The following is a 14838-nucleotide window of genomic DNA, read 5'->3' on the forward strand; positions in this document are numbered from 1 at the left end:
CTCAGGTAACAGAACAAAGTTTTCCCCATGGAGACAGCATTCCTGTTTGCATCCTCTTTGGCCCCTCTGCCCAACCCTTCCCTGTCTCAAGGGAGGGAGGATTGGGTGGAGTGAGGGTGAGGAAGAAGCATAAAAGTGCTTATAAACAACAGATGCCACCAGGTGGTTTATTAAGGTCCAAGCCCCAGCCCCTCCCACCACAGACCACCTGTTGGCTATAGGCTATGGTTCCAGTCATTCTCCCACTAAGAGGACTGGTCATGTCCCAGGACCTAGGAAACCTTCCCGAGTGGTCTCTAGGTGTGGGGGCCCCTTTCCCGCAGGGTAAAGGGCTGTGATGAGGGAGCGGATGCGGCTCTCTGATTAGCTGAAAGTAATGCCGGCCCATTGTGGAAGTCACTCCTCACCTACTCCTACATTTCAGGGCCAGGGGTGTGGGTGTCTGCGCAGGCATCTCAGCTGGGCCCTTTGCAAGGACGGGAAAGGCTAATGAGAAACCGGTCAGCAGTGAGAGGTGGCACTAGGCACCTCTATCACCTAGAAGTCGCTCAAGCGGGAGAGCAGGAGCTCTCGGCAGGGGCATATGCTCGCCCTGCCCACCGCGGACCTCAGAAGTTGTTATCGATGTTCCAGACGTCCCCGCTAAGTGCGTTGGCTGCCCCCTGCAGCGTCCAGGTGAGCAGGGCCAGCTGGCGTCGGAAGCGGCTCTCCTGGAAGCCCAGGCCGGGAGCCACCCGGGAGGAGGCAGCCCTAGGGTCTCCGGAACCGTGGGAGCGCAACAGTCGCACGTGGTCGAGCAGCGCGTCCAGCGTGTGGTCTCCGTGGCCCAAGAAAATGTGGCGGAACGGGGAGTCGGCCGGCGACACGTACTGAGACAGGAAGTAGAACTCCACCTGCGCCGAGAAGGGGTCGTGTCGGGTGGGGGTTCCGCCTGAGCGCGGGGCCGGACACGCAGCGAACATTGCTGAGCAGCTTCTCTAAGTCCCACCTCCCTTTGTCTACCCAATCGGGGGTAGCCATTCTTTGACGTCACCAGCAGCCGGGTAGGCAGCGTCCTCCTACTGTGTTTTAGATTCTATCCCATTCTATCCCTCTGGCCTCCAAGCCCGCATCTACGCCCTCCCAGTCTTCCGTCTTCACTCATTCACTTACGCGGCTAAAGCCTCAAATAACAGTCTATGGTCCTGCTGTTCCTCACTCTCCTACACCCCAGTCATTCCCCCTCACCGCCGCCAACGTCCACATACCAGCGTCAAAGGTCAAGGGGACAGGCTAGTGCTAATGAAGTGCCTGACTCTGTCCTCCCTCTATGACTCAGATGCTGATCATCTTTCTTGAGATGGCCTCACTCCCCGCCCAGTTCTCCCACCTTTCTTCCAGCCTCTCTGGGTTCTTCTGCTCCCACGTATGGGCAGGCCCAAGGCTGGACCCCCACCCTCTGCTCCTCTCCTTACCTACAATCCGGTGTTCTTCAAGCCTGGCTGCTTATTAGAATCACCATCGTGTGGGTGCCACCCCAACAAAATTGGAATCTCTGTGGGTGGTCTCACACGCTCACATCTTTTCAAGCCCTCCATCTTTCACTGGAAGGGCTCCTCCATGCCCCTGACTGCAGTCACGACCTCATGGGGATAATTGCCAGGTCTACTTGACAAAAATCATCCACTGAAATCCTGGCCTCCACCCTTCTGGACCTCCCCACCAGGTAGGGGGCACCTGGACACAGCCTCACACACATGAGCACCAACTTCTTCTAAAACCTGACCCTTGCACCCACAATCCCTCGTGAGTGCCAGGGTCTCCCCAGTGCCAGCCTCTCAGCCCGGAAGGTGTGTTCATGTGAATGGGGTGAGCTCAGACTGCCTGGTTTCCGATTTTGGCTCCACCACTTACTGCGATCTTGGATAAGTTATTGTACAGTACTAGCAACCTCACAAGATTTGGGGGGTCCTGTGAGGGAAAATGCAGTAAAGCCCTAGCACATGGCAGCCCTCGAGAAATGGCAGCTGCTATCATTTTCCCCCTCCTCTTCCCTTAACACCCCGTCTGTCCATTTTCCTTCCAAATGTCTCCCATCATCCCAGTCCCCTCACCCACAGGTGGTATTTACTGCCACTCTCATCCGGAGCTCAGCCATCACTCCATTCATTCCCTCTTCACCATGGACGGTCTGGCCAAATCCTTCCTAAAACTCTGTTCTGCCCCCACCGCCTCCCTGTTCAAACACCTCCCTAATTTCCTTGATGCCCAGACCCTAAAAATTCAAACTTCTTTTCCTGGCATTCAAGGCTCCCTTGATAGGTGATCTCTCTCCCACAGTTTGGTGCTCCTCTCCCCTCTGCTTCTCCACAGACTTCTGTTCAGGTTCTGCTGGTCCATGCCCTGCTCCCAAGGACAACCAGGCCTATCTCACTGCCATACCCTTACTCTGGATGTCTCTACTCTGAATGTCTTTTCTCTGCACCGACCCACGTTCTGTTTGTTCCTCTAGACGAACCTCACAGTCTAAAGCAGGGGTTAGCAAACTTTTTCTAAAAAAAGCCAGGTAGCAAATATTTTCGGCTCTGCAGGCCATATTGTTTCTGTTGCAAACACTCAACTTTGCCACCATAGCTAGTACAAAAGCAGCCATAGAGAATATGAAAAATCAATGTGCATGGCTGTGTTTCCATAAAACTTTATTTGCAAAACAGGCAGCAGGCCAAGTTTGGCCCACTGGCTATAGTTTACCAACCCCTGGTCTAGAGCAACAGAGTTCCCTGGGTCTGACCCAGCCATGTTGCTGGTTCTGAAGTTCTGAATCTTTTACTCTCCAGCCCTGAGTCTGAATCATGCCCCTAGCATACAGGTGCCCTTCATTCCCTGGGCGGGGGGGGGGGGGGGGGGGGGCGGGGGGGCATGTGGCAACTTGGGGGAGTGGGGTGAGTGAGGGGAGTAGCATCTTTTTGTGTTCCCGGAGTCTGGCACAGCAGGGATTAAAGCAAGATCTGTGAATGAGAATGAACCATGCGTGTCTCAGTGGAAGGGGCAAAGGGAAGGGGAGATGGAGAGGTCAGGAAGTAGGGGAATAAGAGAGGAAACTGAAGAGAGAGAAGGATGAGAGGGATCAGGAGAAAAGAGCAAGGATGAAAGAGCAAGAGGGATGGGTTTGCGAACAGAAACAAGGGGTAAGTGGTGCCAAGGGAAACAGGCAGGGTCACAGGAGGGAAAAACAAATGGAAGACATGTCCCAAAACCAAGGTCCTGCATACACTCCAGGTTCCCTGTCCACACCACACTCAAGGAGGATGGTCCTGCTTAGAATTTTGCCCTGTAGACTTTTTCCCATGCCCACGGCCCCTACTTATACCATTTCCCGAAATCAAAGCGCTGAGTTCTTGGGAATAAATAAATGGAAGAAAGTGGAGAGGTTGGAACAGGAGACAGAGCGTGAGTTGGGAAGTATTCAAAATGAAGTGGGAGGAATTGGCCAAGGAATCAGATCCTGTAGAACTTTACGTGACACTTCCCCCAGGCAGCTTCTCTGGGTTTCACCTATCTTATTACCAGAGGGAAGAGAGCTCTCCTTGCTCTGAATTTCTTAAGCCTTTGCCCCTCCTGGCCATAAGCTTGTGCCTCTTGTACTGTGGACGATCGTGGACATGCTTTTTCTCTCCAGAGGAGAGGAGAGGGAGGCAGTGAAGGGCTCGGCGCAAGGCAGAGGAGTCCCAGTTCTGCCACGCCGTCTGCCACGCGTCTGGCCCTCCCTGTCCGTTTCATCACTTTGCGGGGCCTGTCTCAGTGGTCGCTCCAGCCTGGCCGGTCTGTGAGCGCTGTCAGTCCAGGACTGGGAGCGCCCGGAAGACAGGGACGGAGCAAAGGCGGAAACAGGGGAGAGGAGCACAGGGCGAATGGGTCCTCGGAAGGGTGGCTCCAGGCCTTCAGGGAAAGGGAGAGGGCGCGGGGGCGGGGCCTCACCCGCATGATGCGCACGTTGTACATGCGCATCAGCCGCTCATCGCTCTCCTCTGAGCTGTAGATCTCCTTTCGCAGCTTCTCAGCTGCCCGGATGTAGTCCCCCCGCGCCGAGTACACCCACTGGAGGGTCAGCCCGCGGGCCTGAGGATGGAGACGCAGGCTGGGGCCGGACGCAGGGGCCAGGACCCCAGCCTAGGGTGGGGGTCCAGGTGCTGGGGAATGGGGCTGAGACCCTGGGGCTGGCAGGACTAGGGGGTATAGTGGAACAGAATAATGGGAGAGGGAAGAAGATCTGGGCCTTCCCTCTGGTTGGGAGGGTATGAGTTGGGTCCTAAGGGGTCTAGGGGTCTAGGGCAGGAGTAAAAGGACCAGGTTGTCAGAGGGGACTAGACCCTAAGGATTGTGGGGAAGAGGGGCCACACCTCTGGAATGGGCAGCACTTTGGGGGGATATAGCGCCCCACCCCCACCCCCAGAAGCCAGGAGCAGGGTTGGTATCTTGGACCTTGAGGTCCCCAGAGAACTCGTTGAGGCTGCCGATGTGCTTGAGGACCACGTCCCCGTAGCGGCCGAAGTCCAGAGGCAGCAGGTGATCGTGGCTGAGCCTGATGAGGAGTTGCCCAGCGAGCTGGGCCACAGCCTGGGCCACCGCGGGCAGGCGGCCCCGCAGGACCCTGTGTAGGTTCTCGTATGTGTCATCCTTCGTGTGCAGGAACGGGTACGCCTGGCCATCCTGCGGGGACAGGGTGCACGCTGGCACAGGGCCATTGTACAGGCAGGCTGAGGGGATGCTGCTCTGGGACAGGGCCAGGAAGTCTCACCTCCATGAAAGAGAACTCAACGGCAGGGACCCCCGCAAAGGCCGTGAAGGAATAGGCACTGCTGTCCATGGGCAGTGGCTGGATCCTGAGAGTGGGCAGGTTGGAGTGCTCTGTGGGTTTGGCTCCCCCCACAAGTTGCCCTCCCTTGCTCCTCACCCCAACTTACACCTCAGCATCCCAGCTGTGATTGTTGAACATCACCTGCTCATAGAGGGTCTGCCCACTGTGGTTAGGAGAGTCCACCTGGAGGCAGGGTAGGGGGCACCGGTCAGGTCAGGCCCTGGCCACCACCGGCTTCCCTTCATCCCCTGCTCCTGGCCAGCTCTTGCCTGCTTCAGGATGTTCTCTATGAGGCTGATCAGAAGGGGGCTGGTCTTGGCCTGGAACTTGTCATCTCCTGCAGACAGGGAGGAGAAGGGATGCCAGGCTCAAGGCTTGGCCCTGAGGGCAGGGTGTACCAGAGGGGGCCCAGCTGGTCACACTACCCCCACTCACCCAGCACTGCATTGTCCAGGCTCACATAGACTACAGCTTTGAGGTGCAGCACGCTGAGGTAGCCCTGTGGGTGAGGGATATGAGGTTTAACCCCCCCCCCCACCTCTTCCCACTGCCTGACTCCCTGTCCTGGACCCCACATTACCTCTAGCCACTCTGTGGAGCCCACGCTCCCAAAGTCCCCTCCGTCCCAGCTGATGAAGAGAAGGCTCCTGCGAGGCCGGAAGCCTGGAAGCAGAGTGGGTTGGGAGCATGGGCTCAGCTGAAGACCAAGCAGAGACGCCATCATTGCCTTCCTCTGTCCTACTTCCCTGGGGTCTCTCCTTTCCTCCCGTCCAGCCCCCAGCCCAGCCCGCCTCCCCTGGTCTGCCCTGACTCAACTATAACAGTGATGGAGATGGCTTTCGTATGGAGTCTCCTGCTTAATGCTTCACTCAGACCAAGGACTATTATTACAGTTGACTCTTAAACATGGGTTTGAACTGCTTGGGTCCACTTACATGCAGATTTTCAACGGAGCGGAGGGGTCTGCACCCCTAACCCTGGCATTGCTACAGGGTCAACTCTACTTTCATGTTTAGATGAGGAAATGGAGGTAAAGTGACTTGCCCAGGGCCATGCAGCTGGGACATGGAGAAGCCAGGTTTGGCCCAGGTCTGAGTGGCCGCTCTCTAGCCTGTGCTCCTGACTGCCTCTCTGCCCTGTCCTGGCTCAGGCCACAGCCCCAGCTACCCAGCCCAGGCCTTGACCTTACCATTGTTCACCATGGAGGAAAAGGTTCGCACCAGCTCCAGCAGTATGGCCGTCCCCACAGCAGACTTGGCCGCTCCTGGGCCCCACGCATCCCTCTGCGCCCCAATGACAACATAGTGATCTGCAGGAGGGGAGGTTTGGGGTCTCTGTCCTTATACTGGCAGTACCCAGAAAGCACCTGGGAGGGTGTGTCACAGGGCCTCAGCCCTCACCATTTCTTAGGCCTCTCAGTCTCCACTTCCCAGCCCTGCCATCCCTGCTGTCCCTAAAGTGACAGCACCACTTCTGCTTGGCCCTGCCTGGATGGCCTGCTCCTTCAGCAGGGTGCTTGGAGTCATTCTGGATTCCATCACCTCCCTGGTCAGCCATGTCCTGCTGTTTGACAAGTCCTGACGGGTCTTCCTCCTCTACCCCTCTACCCCAACCATCCCCCCCCCCCAACCCCGGTTTCTCATCTGAGCTGCCATCACAGGCTTCCCTGTGTCTCTCCTCAGTGTTTGTAGATATCACACTCTTCAGCTCAAGAACCCACTTTGATTCGGGGGCACCTGGCTGACTCAGTCAGTTGAGCATCTGACTTCAGCTCAGATTGTGATCTCATGGTTCATAGGTTCGAGCCTTGCGTCAGGCTCTCTGTTATCAAGGTGGAGCCTGCTTCTTCTGTCCCCCTCTCTCTCTGCACCTTCCCCGCTCATGCTCACTCTTTTTCTCTCTCTGTGTCAAAACTAAACATTAAAAATAAAAAAAGAACCCACTTAGATTCCTACTGCTATCTGCATCTAGTTAGGCTCAAAATGTTCGTCTGTCTAACCTGAACTCCTTTTTATGCTATGACATCACCCAAAGCACACTTGTTCACCTCCTGTGCTAGGGAACTCACTACTGTGCAGAACTGCCCATCCTGTCTCTGGACAGATTTGACCATGGGGTCTACTCATTGCCACCCTCCTTGGTCCCAGATCAGCCTCAATTTGCCAGCCTCCCACCCTGCTAACTCCTGCTGCCCCCTCCCCTGGGCACCACCCCTGCCCACTCCCCCAGGGCCTCCTGCTCCAGCCCCATTTCTAGTCCAGGTTCATGAGCAATGGCTCCCCTCCTGCAGGCTGTGGGTGATGCTGGGCAAGCTAGCACACCTGGCTCTGAGCGGCCCTCGATGCAGCCAAAGATGTTGCTGATGGGGGTAGAGACCCTGTGGTTGTTGACCCCTAGATGCAAGCCTGGCCCAGGGCCCAGGCGATAAGGGGACACTGGGAGATGCCCCTGCCATTCCTGGGGGGCCACAGGGCCTTGGAGTTTCCTGGAGAGGGGTGGGGCAGAAAGGGTTGGAAGTGGCAGAGAGGCCCAGGCTATAGAAGAGCCCAGAGCTCCCCCTGCGCTCTTTCCCTCCCACCCTCTGGTTCCAGCTCGACTTCTGCAATGTGCCTCCTGCCTCGGACAGTTGTGCAGGTTAGGTCCTCAAAGGTGCCCAGAGGAAGTGGGTGTGATATCCAGCTGGAGTTCCACTCACTGGATGGCAGGCACTGGCATGAGGCTCTGCCCACCCAGAAGATTCATCTTTTTCTAGTTCACCCCAAAAGACTTTACAAACTAGCTCCCTCTCCCTTCCTCCTCCCCTCTTGGCCCCCACACGCCCCTCACCTCAGCAGGAGGGAGGCAATGTCCGCACTGATGGGCTGGGCTGGGATGTTAGGGAGGCCTGAGGACTGGACTGGAGGGAACTGGGTTTGATTAAAGGAAGGGAAGCCAGGCGTGTAGGGGTCCCCAGTTCCCAGGTGCACCTGTGAGGAAGGGGGCGTCCACGCTGAAACTGTGAGCTGGGCTCCCAGGAGTAGCTTACCAGCATCATCCTAGACAAAGAGGTACAGTCTTGGGACCCCAGGAATCCACCACTGGCTGCCCCCAGACTCACATGTCCATACACAGCCCTGTGGCTGGACAGGCCGAGCTTGTGTGGGTCCTGGGAGAAGTCTGCGGAATCAGGGTATATGAGCACTCCTCGGGCCCCAAAGTCCTGGGCACTGGCCACCTGGGGATGGGACATGGGTAAAAGGCTCCTTCTCCCAGAGAAAACCGATTTATAAGGGCAGGAGAAGCAAGGAAACGTAAAGTGGCACTGCCTCTGCTCTGCTATTACAAACCCAGAGAGGCTGTGGGCACCGCCCCCCCCATCTTCCCACCTTCGCACAGCAAACCTCACCTTGCTCCACATTCTTCCCTGCTTGTTCCCCATCCCAACCTCCTGACTTTGTTCCCCGCCAACACTTTCTTACCCGCTTGGTTCTTTTCCTCTTCTGACAGCCTCCTAGAGGCTCCCCATCTGCTGCTATCCTATCTTCGCTTTCCCCAGCCCTGCGCCCTCCGCGCTCCACTCCATCCCCCATCCAGGGACCCTCACCTTCTGGGCAAAACTGATCTCCCCCAGGCGCACCAGCAGGAGGCGCCCCGCCGGCTCCACGCCCCGGGCCCGCAGGTCCTGCAGGTCCTCTGGGCGCCCGTAGTGGGCGTACACCAGCTCTCCCTGGGAATAAGAAGGGCTGTGAGGCGCTGTCTCCCCGTCCCTCCTCCGCCACCCGGGAGGGGACGCTCGCTGCCCCCGTCCTGGGGGCGGGACAGGGGGCGCTCACCGTGGCGTTGCCCGTGGCGCTGTAGGGACAGTAGACATCGTGGTCCTCCAGCTGCAGGGGCTCCCCGAGCTTCCCAGCCGCCTCCACCCAATGCAGGGTATTGGGATGAGCCCTGAGGAGCGGAGGTGGTAAGCGCCCCCCGCGCGCCCCCCCCCCGCGCCCCCCCCCCCCCCGCGCGCCCTCCCGCGCACTCACGGGTCCGGGAACTGCAGCCCCACGTAGTGCGTATCCATCCAGACGTGGTCCAGCTTTTGGCCCAAGAGCGCCACGCGGATGTCCTGAGCCAGGGCCGCCATGCCGGCCGAACCAGCCACCCTTTTCCGAAGGCTGGTTTGCCTGAGCGGGAAGAGGTGGGATTGGGGCGTGGAAGGGGAAGAAGGGGACTTCTGGACGCCTGGAGGAGAGTGAGGGAGGGGGACTGATGCCAGAGACGTGGGGTCGCCCTGGGGCCTGGGGAGTGACGGACTCTCAAGTCTCTCCCTGACTCGACCATTACCATCCATCCCATTACCACCGGGCTGCCAGCCAGCGTCTCTAAGGCCTCCTTCCTCCTTAGCTTTCTTGGTATCTTGTCTACCATCTCTTAGGTTATTACCGGCTCAATCCAAACTTCCCGATTTACTGCCTTTCCACACATACGCATACTGTCCTGTGCTTTGCCCCACATATGAAAAACACTTTTCTTCCAAAGGGCTAACTGGGCGGATGTGGCCCTCCATCTCCCCCACCCTCCACCTGAGTCTCACAGAGCTATCTTAACATCGTGGTTCCAGGTGTCATAGTGGGGCCCCTTGTCTTGGAGACCTCACCCTGTCGTCTTCCATAGTCACCACCTAACTAGTGAGCCTGTTGTCGCCTGAGCTTCAGGCAGGCCTCCCTGACAACAGGCTTCACCTGCACCCTCTCCGAGGTGGACAGACTCCTCCCTCCTCAGCATCATCATTGAATACCCCTCTACCTTTTGCCTTGGCAGAAACCCAGCTGTCGCCTGAGACGCCGGGTTCCTATGGGGCTCTGGTTCTTCTACCGCCTGCACTTGCAGTGGAGGCAGGCCCCTGGCTCCACGGTTGGAATTTCTGGCCATTACTGCTCTGGGAGAACTCTCTTCCTTTGAAGCCTGGAGCATCCAGCTCTCCCACGCTCTGCCCCTCTTTCAGACAATCGGTCACTTGTCCGCTTTCATCAGCGACTTTGGTATCTGGCATAGCATTTTCATCTCCACTAAGGAACTCCACCAAGTTTCTGCCCTACTTCAAAATCCACATGCAGGGTCACCTTAGTCTCAGCCTGCACCCTCTGAGCTCTCGCGAGGACCACTGCACTCCATGGTCTAAGTGGTTTTCTCAAGACCATTCCTGCCTCCCACTCCACCCCCATCCAGGATCTCAAGTATTTGTTTGAAACTGCATCCATCAGTGCGTTCGTAAAATAGATGATGCATAACAGTAAATTAGATGTACACGCTGCAATATATAGACCTTGAAAACATGGCGTTAAATTAAAAGAAAAATTTATCAAATTAAAAACACACTAGAGAGACACTAGAGAGAGCTGTATCTGAGTAGTGGGTCTTGGAGTGACTTTTTTTTTTTTTTTTTACATTCCTCTTTATATTTTTCCACATGGCTTAACTTTAAAAACAATGAACATAGAGGATGTTATGCAAACATTAAATGTTTTGAAAATTCTACCTATCCATGTAGCACATTCCATATATGACAAAGCTATGTGTGTATTTAAAGGCGCACATCAAACACATCAGATGAGGTGCTTCTGGGTGAGGAGACGAGGGAGGAGGGCTCAGAGTTAGGGAGGGAAATTAAATAAGAAAATCCTTTGCTGAGGACACTGAACTACTGCCCCAGGAGTATCATGAACTCTGTTCTTTGCACCAACCTTAAAAAACAAAAACAAAAACAAAAAAAAACAACCAAAAAAAAAAAAAAAAACCACTAAAAGCTCCCCCTACATCTGATCACGATACTCTGTTGTTTCAAATTCTTCATTTCTCCCTCTTTCCTCTTAAAATCCAAAGCAGTTTGGGTAGCCATTAAGGCCTTATATGACCTGAGCCATATCCACCTTGACACCGAACCCCCCCTGGCCACAGGTCAAAATTCAAGCCCTGTGATGTGCCATTAAAGACTTTTCTGGGTCTGTCCTATCTGGACCCCTCTGTACTCATTCAGACAGTCACATGGACCTTCGTTCTCTTCCTCCAATAGGCCACCATTCTCACCCCAGGCCCTCTGCACCTGCTGTTCTCTGGCCTAAAATGCTTTTCCACCTTCTCTTGGCCTGGTGAACAACTCACCCCTTGGGGTCAGCTCCTCACTTCCTTAAGGAAGCCTTCCCTGACCCCCACTCTAAGTCAGATCTCCCTGGTCATAGTCATTGCAATGATCCTAGTAACAAATACATAGTCAGGAATGTGATTATTAGTTCAGTATTGATTTCCCCCAATAGACTGAAAGCTCCATAAGGACAAGGTCCAGACTTTTGTTCTCTGCTCTATCGCCTCCACCTACTACTTAGCCTAGCACTTGCCACACAGTAGGTGCTCAAATATATTTGGTGGACAAACGAATGAATGACCTCATCAATGTCACTGCCAGTTCAGCCATTTACTTCCCTGGTCACACCCACACTGCTCTTGTCATTACCCAGAATTCCGTCTCCAGAATATTTATCCACTGAGGATTTACTGAACACTAACTAAATGCCAGGCACTGTGTTAAGTGTTGGAGATGTCAGAATAAATAGGACACAATTTATCAGATAAATGTTAAAAGTTCCAATATCCCACTCTCTGACTAGAGCTTTCCAGGTTCCAACTTGCTCCCTGACCCTCACTATACCTGCTCTTCAACCACATTGAGTACTCCAGACTGTCCGATTTCTCCAAGCCTCTCTGCAGCTTTCCCTTCCTTCTCCATTCACCCTGGAGTCATGCATCACTTCATCGCTCGCTCCCCCTCACTGCCACCCTCTTGCCCTCCCCACCCTCTGATGACATCCACAGTGCCACACCTCACCCTGCAACCTGGCAAACCACCTGTTCAGTCTGTACCCAGCCGACCGAGTGTTGCCCAAGAAAATAAGAAGCCCTGGGGCGCCTGGGTGGCTCAGTTGGTTAGGCATCTGACTCTCGATTTCAGCTCAGGTCATGATCTCACTGTTTGTGGGATCGAGCCCCTAGTCCAGCTCTGTGGTGACAGCCCAGAGCCTGCTTGGGATTCTCTCCCTCTCTCTCTGCCCCTCCCCTGCACTCTCTCTCCCTCTCTCTCTCTCTCTCTCTCTCTCTCTCTCTCTCTCAAAATAAATAAATAAACATTAAAAAAATAAAAAGCTATCTGGAGTCTACAGCAAAGTTCATACTCCATAACAAAATAATATAAAAACATTCCTGTGAGAATCAGGAAATAGGCATATCTCCAGTCATCATTACCTAAATTCACATCCTCTAATGCGATAAGCAATGAAAAAAGACAGAAAAGGTATAGACATTGAGAAAGAGGCTATACATCTCTCACTAGCTATAGCTTATATGATTTTCTACTTAGAAAACCCAGGAGAATCCACTGAAACCACTATTCCTGACCAAAGAGAGGGCTATTGGAGGCCTGACCTCTGAACCTAAATGGGCAGCTCCTTCCCAATAGGGAAAGTGACCTCAGCAAAACAAGAGAAACACTGGCCTGCTTGGGCTGAGCTTCGGGCCTGCGTGGTCTGTGTCTGGATGGGATCTCTCACAAATTAGACGGAAGGTCTATGTTCACAAATGCATTTGCGTGCTCATTTTTTCAGATTCCTTAAAATGTCCCTTCTCAGAAACCCCCAGAGCTTCCCACAGCCACAGGTCAAAATCCAAGCCCTGTGATGTGGCACTCAGGACTCTTCTGGGTCTGTCCCGCCTCCTGTCTGGATACTGGACCCTTCTGCTCTCACTCAGACAGTCAGCTCCCACATCTCCTAAGGGTGCCATCCTCAGAGCCAGAGCCCCTCTGCAACCTTATCTCTGGGATGCCCCCCCCTCCCCTCAGCTCCAAGTGCCTGACATCCTTCCCAGGACCACTCCCAGGGAGGCCAGGGAGGCAAGTGAAAGGCCTCAGAAGGGGCCCCACACCAGAGTCCTGGGCAGAGGGAAGGAGGCTGAGTTCCGGCAAGGCTGACCCTTACCTGATTGTGTCCTCCAGGCGCCCCTCCCCCAGGAACCTCAGGAACATGGCCTGGAGGTCGCTCCAGTACAAGGTGCCCTGGTGGGAGTCTGGGCCCGGCTCATAGTTTATGTCCTCGCTGACCACCAACACGTCATCCCCGCATGCCTGGCAGGACCCTCGGAAGGCCACATAGCCCAGAAGGAAAGCTGGGGGATGGCAAGATGGAGATGCCCTTGTACCCCCCTCTGGATTCCAGAAATCCACCCCCAACCCAGGCCCTTCACTGACGGGGGAATAGGGTAGGGGATGACTCTCACCCCCAGTGAAGATCAGCAGGGTTGTCAGGACCAGGTAGGGGGCAGCCCTTCGTCCTGTTGCTGCCCAGAGTCCGAGGTTCTGCTTCCCTGCTCTGGAGCCCAGGTCAGGGCCCCTCAGCTCCATAGGGCAGAAGTGGATGGGTGGCTCAGCCCCCTCCTCCCCGTCTTCCTCTTCCTCCTCCAGGCGCCACTGCTGGGTGCCCTCCACGCGCTTGTAGATGGTCTGAGAGGGTCGTGGGGACAGCCTTTGCTGCGCAGGGCACGGTGGGCATGAGATTGGGAGAAGAGGCGTGGGGGAAAGGCTAGGATCTGGCAATAACAGTCAGTGACTATGGGGTGCCAGAGGAGCACAAGGCAGGGGAAAGGGTCCTGAGAGACAAGCTGCAGGGGAAAGATGGAGGTGGGGAGGGGAGGGGCCAGCTTTGGGGTTTGGGAGGGGGCCGAAGGACCTAGAGAGAAGGCCTAACGTGTCCCCCAACCCCACTCGGTCTTACCGTTCTGTGAAGTAGACCCCAAAGCCGCTCCATGCTCGTGCCCCCTCCTGAGCCTTGCCGGCTGTTCCCCCAACAGTGATAAACCGTTTGTGGGAGCCCCAAGAGGGCCCCTTATCAGCCCTGGCAGGCAGCCTGAGCCTAGGCCGTTCTTGTCCCCCCCCCCACAAAGGGTGGGGGCACAGTCCTGGCCTCAGTCCAGCCTTCCAGATATGAACCCCCAGCCCAGGCCAGAGGACAAGGGGCTGTGCCCTCCCCTGCCAATCCCTCCACAGTCCCACTTCCGCCCCCTTCCTGCAAAACAATCATTTTTTTTTTACCTTGGGGCAGACTTTGGCCTCCTAGTTCCCATCAGGGGTGGGGGAAGGGGACTGATGGCTGGGGAGGGCAAAGATAAGGATGCCCTCTCCTGCTTCCACCCCTCCCAGTGTCCTTGGGGACCCCTTCCTAAGCTCCCCACTATGAAAACCTCACCCCCTCTCAAGTCATCTGGCTTGCAGGCCCACCAGTGAGTGCCCAGCCAGTCCCTGTAACACATTAGGCTTGGCTGGGGTGATCCTAAGCTGAAGTTGCCTAAGTGGTGTGACCTGGGGGTTGGTCTGGCCATGCGAATGCCTATCTCATTGGAATCAGGCTGAAAAGTGGGTCTCGGGCTCCTGCTAACTTCTGGGGATAGAGGGGCATGGGTGGGAGCATATGGTCAAGTAGGACCAGTGAGTGCTCCATGTTGGGGTTCTCCTGGATCTGTGAGTCAAGGCCCACCAGGCATTGGTGGCAAGTGTCCTGGTCAAGGCCTGGGCAGAACTGGGTGATCTTCAACAAGTCATGGTCTTCTCTGGGCACCTGCGTCTCTTTGGTGACCGGAAGACATGACTTCTACCTCTTTGGGGTCTGGGCACCCCTGGAACACATCACGGGCACAAACTGCTAAGTTTTACCCACAATTTCACGCATGGGATGCAGGTCCTCAAGCCCTACCGAGGATCCCAAGTAGCTCTGGAATAGAAGTGCTCAGGGGCCTCGTGTCGGGTCTCCCTTGGGAAACCTCAGCTCTTACCCAAATTGGGAGAGAGGCTCAGAGCTGCTGGGGCGCAGCAGTGCCCCAGTCTCCGCCCCATTCTTGCCACCGCCAAGAGCCCGGAGAAGGAAGACGAGGCGCAGCCGGCTCACCTGAGCTGCAGGTCCGGGGGGCTTAGGCACCGCCTCCCACCTGAGGCCCGA

At 55.7% G+C, this 14838-nt stretch overlaps 1 protein-coding gene across 4 annotated transcripts; it reads right to left on the minus strand.

The window, feature by feature from the left end:
* Nucleotides 1-153: 153 nt before the first annotated feature.
* On the minus strand, nucleotides 154-14815 carry TFR2 (transferrin receptor 2). Of its 4 annotated transcripts, none has more exons than XM_058711444.1 (19): nucleotides 14788-14806; nucleotides 13621-13681; nucleotides 13127-13376; nucleotides 12829-13015; nucleotides 8845-8985; nucleotides 8650-8761; nucleotides 8421-8543; nucleotides 7935-8051; nucleotides 7664-7803; nucleotides 7159-7322; nucleotides 6037-6146; nucleotides 5418-5534; nucleotides 5273-5336; nucleotides 5107-5174; nucleotides 4944-5020; nucleotides 4778-4862; nucleotides 4462-4689; nucleotides 3958-4098; nucleotides 154-893 (listed from the first exon to the last, which is right to left on the minus strand). In XM_058711444.1, exons 2-19 carry the CDS (start codon nucleotides 13651-13653, stop codon nucleotides 609-611), a joined length of 2442 nt encoding a protein of 813 aa, XP_058567427.1. In that variant the 5' UTR covers nucleotides 13654-13681; nucleotides 14788-14806; the 3' UTR covers nucleotides 154-608. The 4 variants fall into 4 exon arrangements, with proteins under 4 accessions (XP_058567427.1, XP_058567428.1, XP_058567429.1 ...); XM_058711445.1 differs by having other exon boundaries at nucleotides 5418-5500; nucleotides 6027-6146; XM_058711446.1 differs by lacking the exon at nucleotides 7935-8051 and having other exon boundaries at nucleotides 7664-7872; nucleotides 14788-14815.
* Between the last annotated feature and the right edge of the window lie 23 nt (nucleotides 14816-14838).

The sequence above is a fragment of the Neofelis nebulosa genome, chromosome 18 (assembly GCF_028018385.1).
Source record: "Neofelis nebulosa isolate mNeoNeb1 chromosome 18, mNeoNeb1.pri, whole genome shotgun sequence".
NCBI lineage: Eukaryota > Metazoa > Chordata > Mammalia > Carnivora > Felidae > Neofelis > Neofelis nebulosa.

Excerpts from the sequence above, each read along its gene's own strand:
- TFR2 (XM_058711444.1), bottom strand. The coding sequence starts at position 13,653 with ATGGAGCGGCTTTGGGGTCTACTTCACAGAACG. Across the intron at positions 8,762-8,844 it reads GGGCTGCAGTTCCCGGACCC|GGCTCATCCCAATACCCTGC; the intron begins GTGAGTGCGCGG and ends TCCGCTCCTCAG. Across the intron at positions 4,690-4,777 it reads TTGAGTTCTCTTTCATGGAG|GATGGCCAGGCGTACCCGTT; the intron begins GTGAGACTTCCT and ends CTGTCCCCGCAG.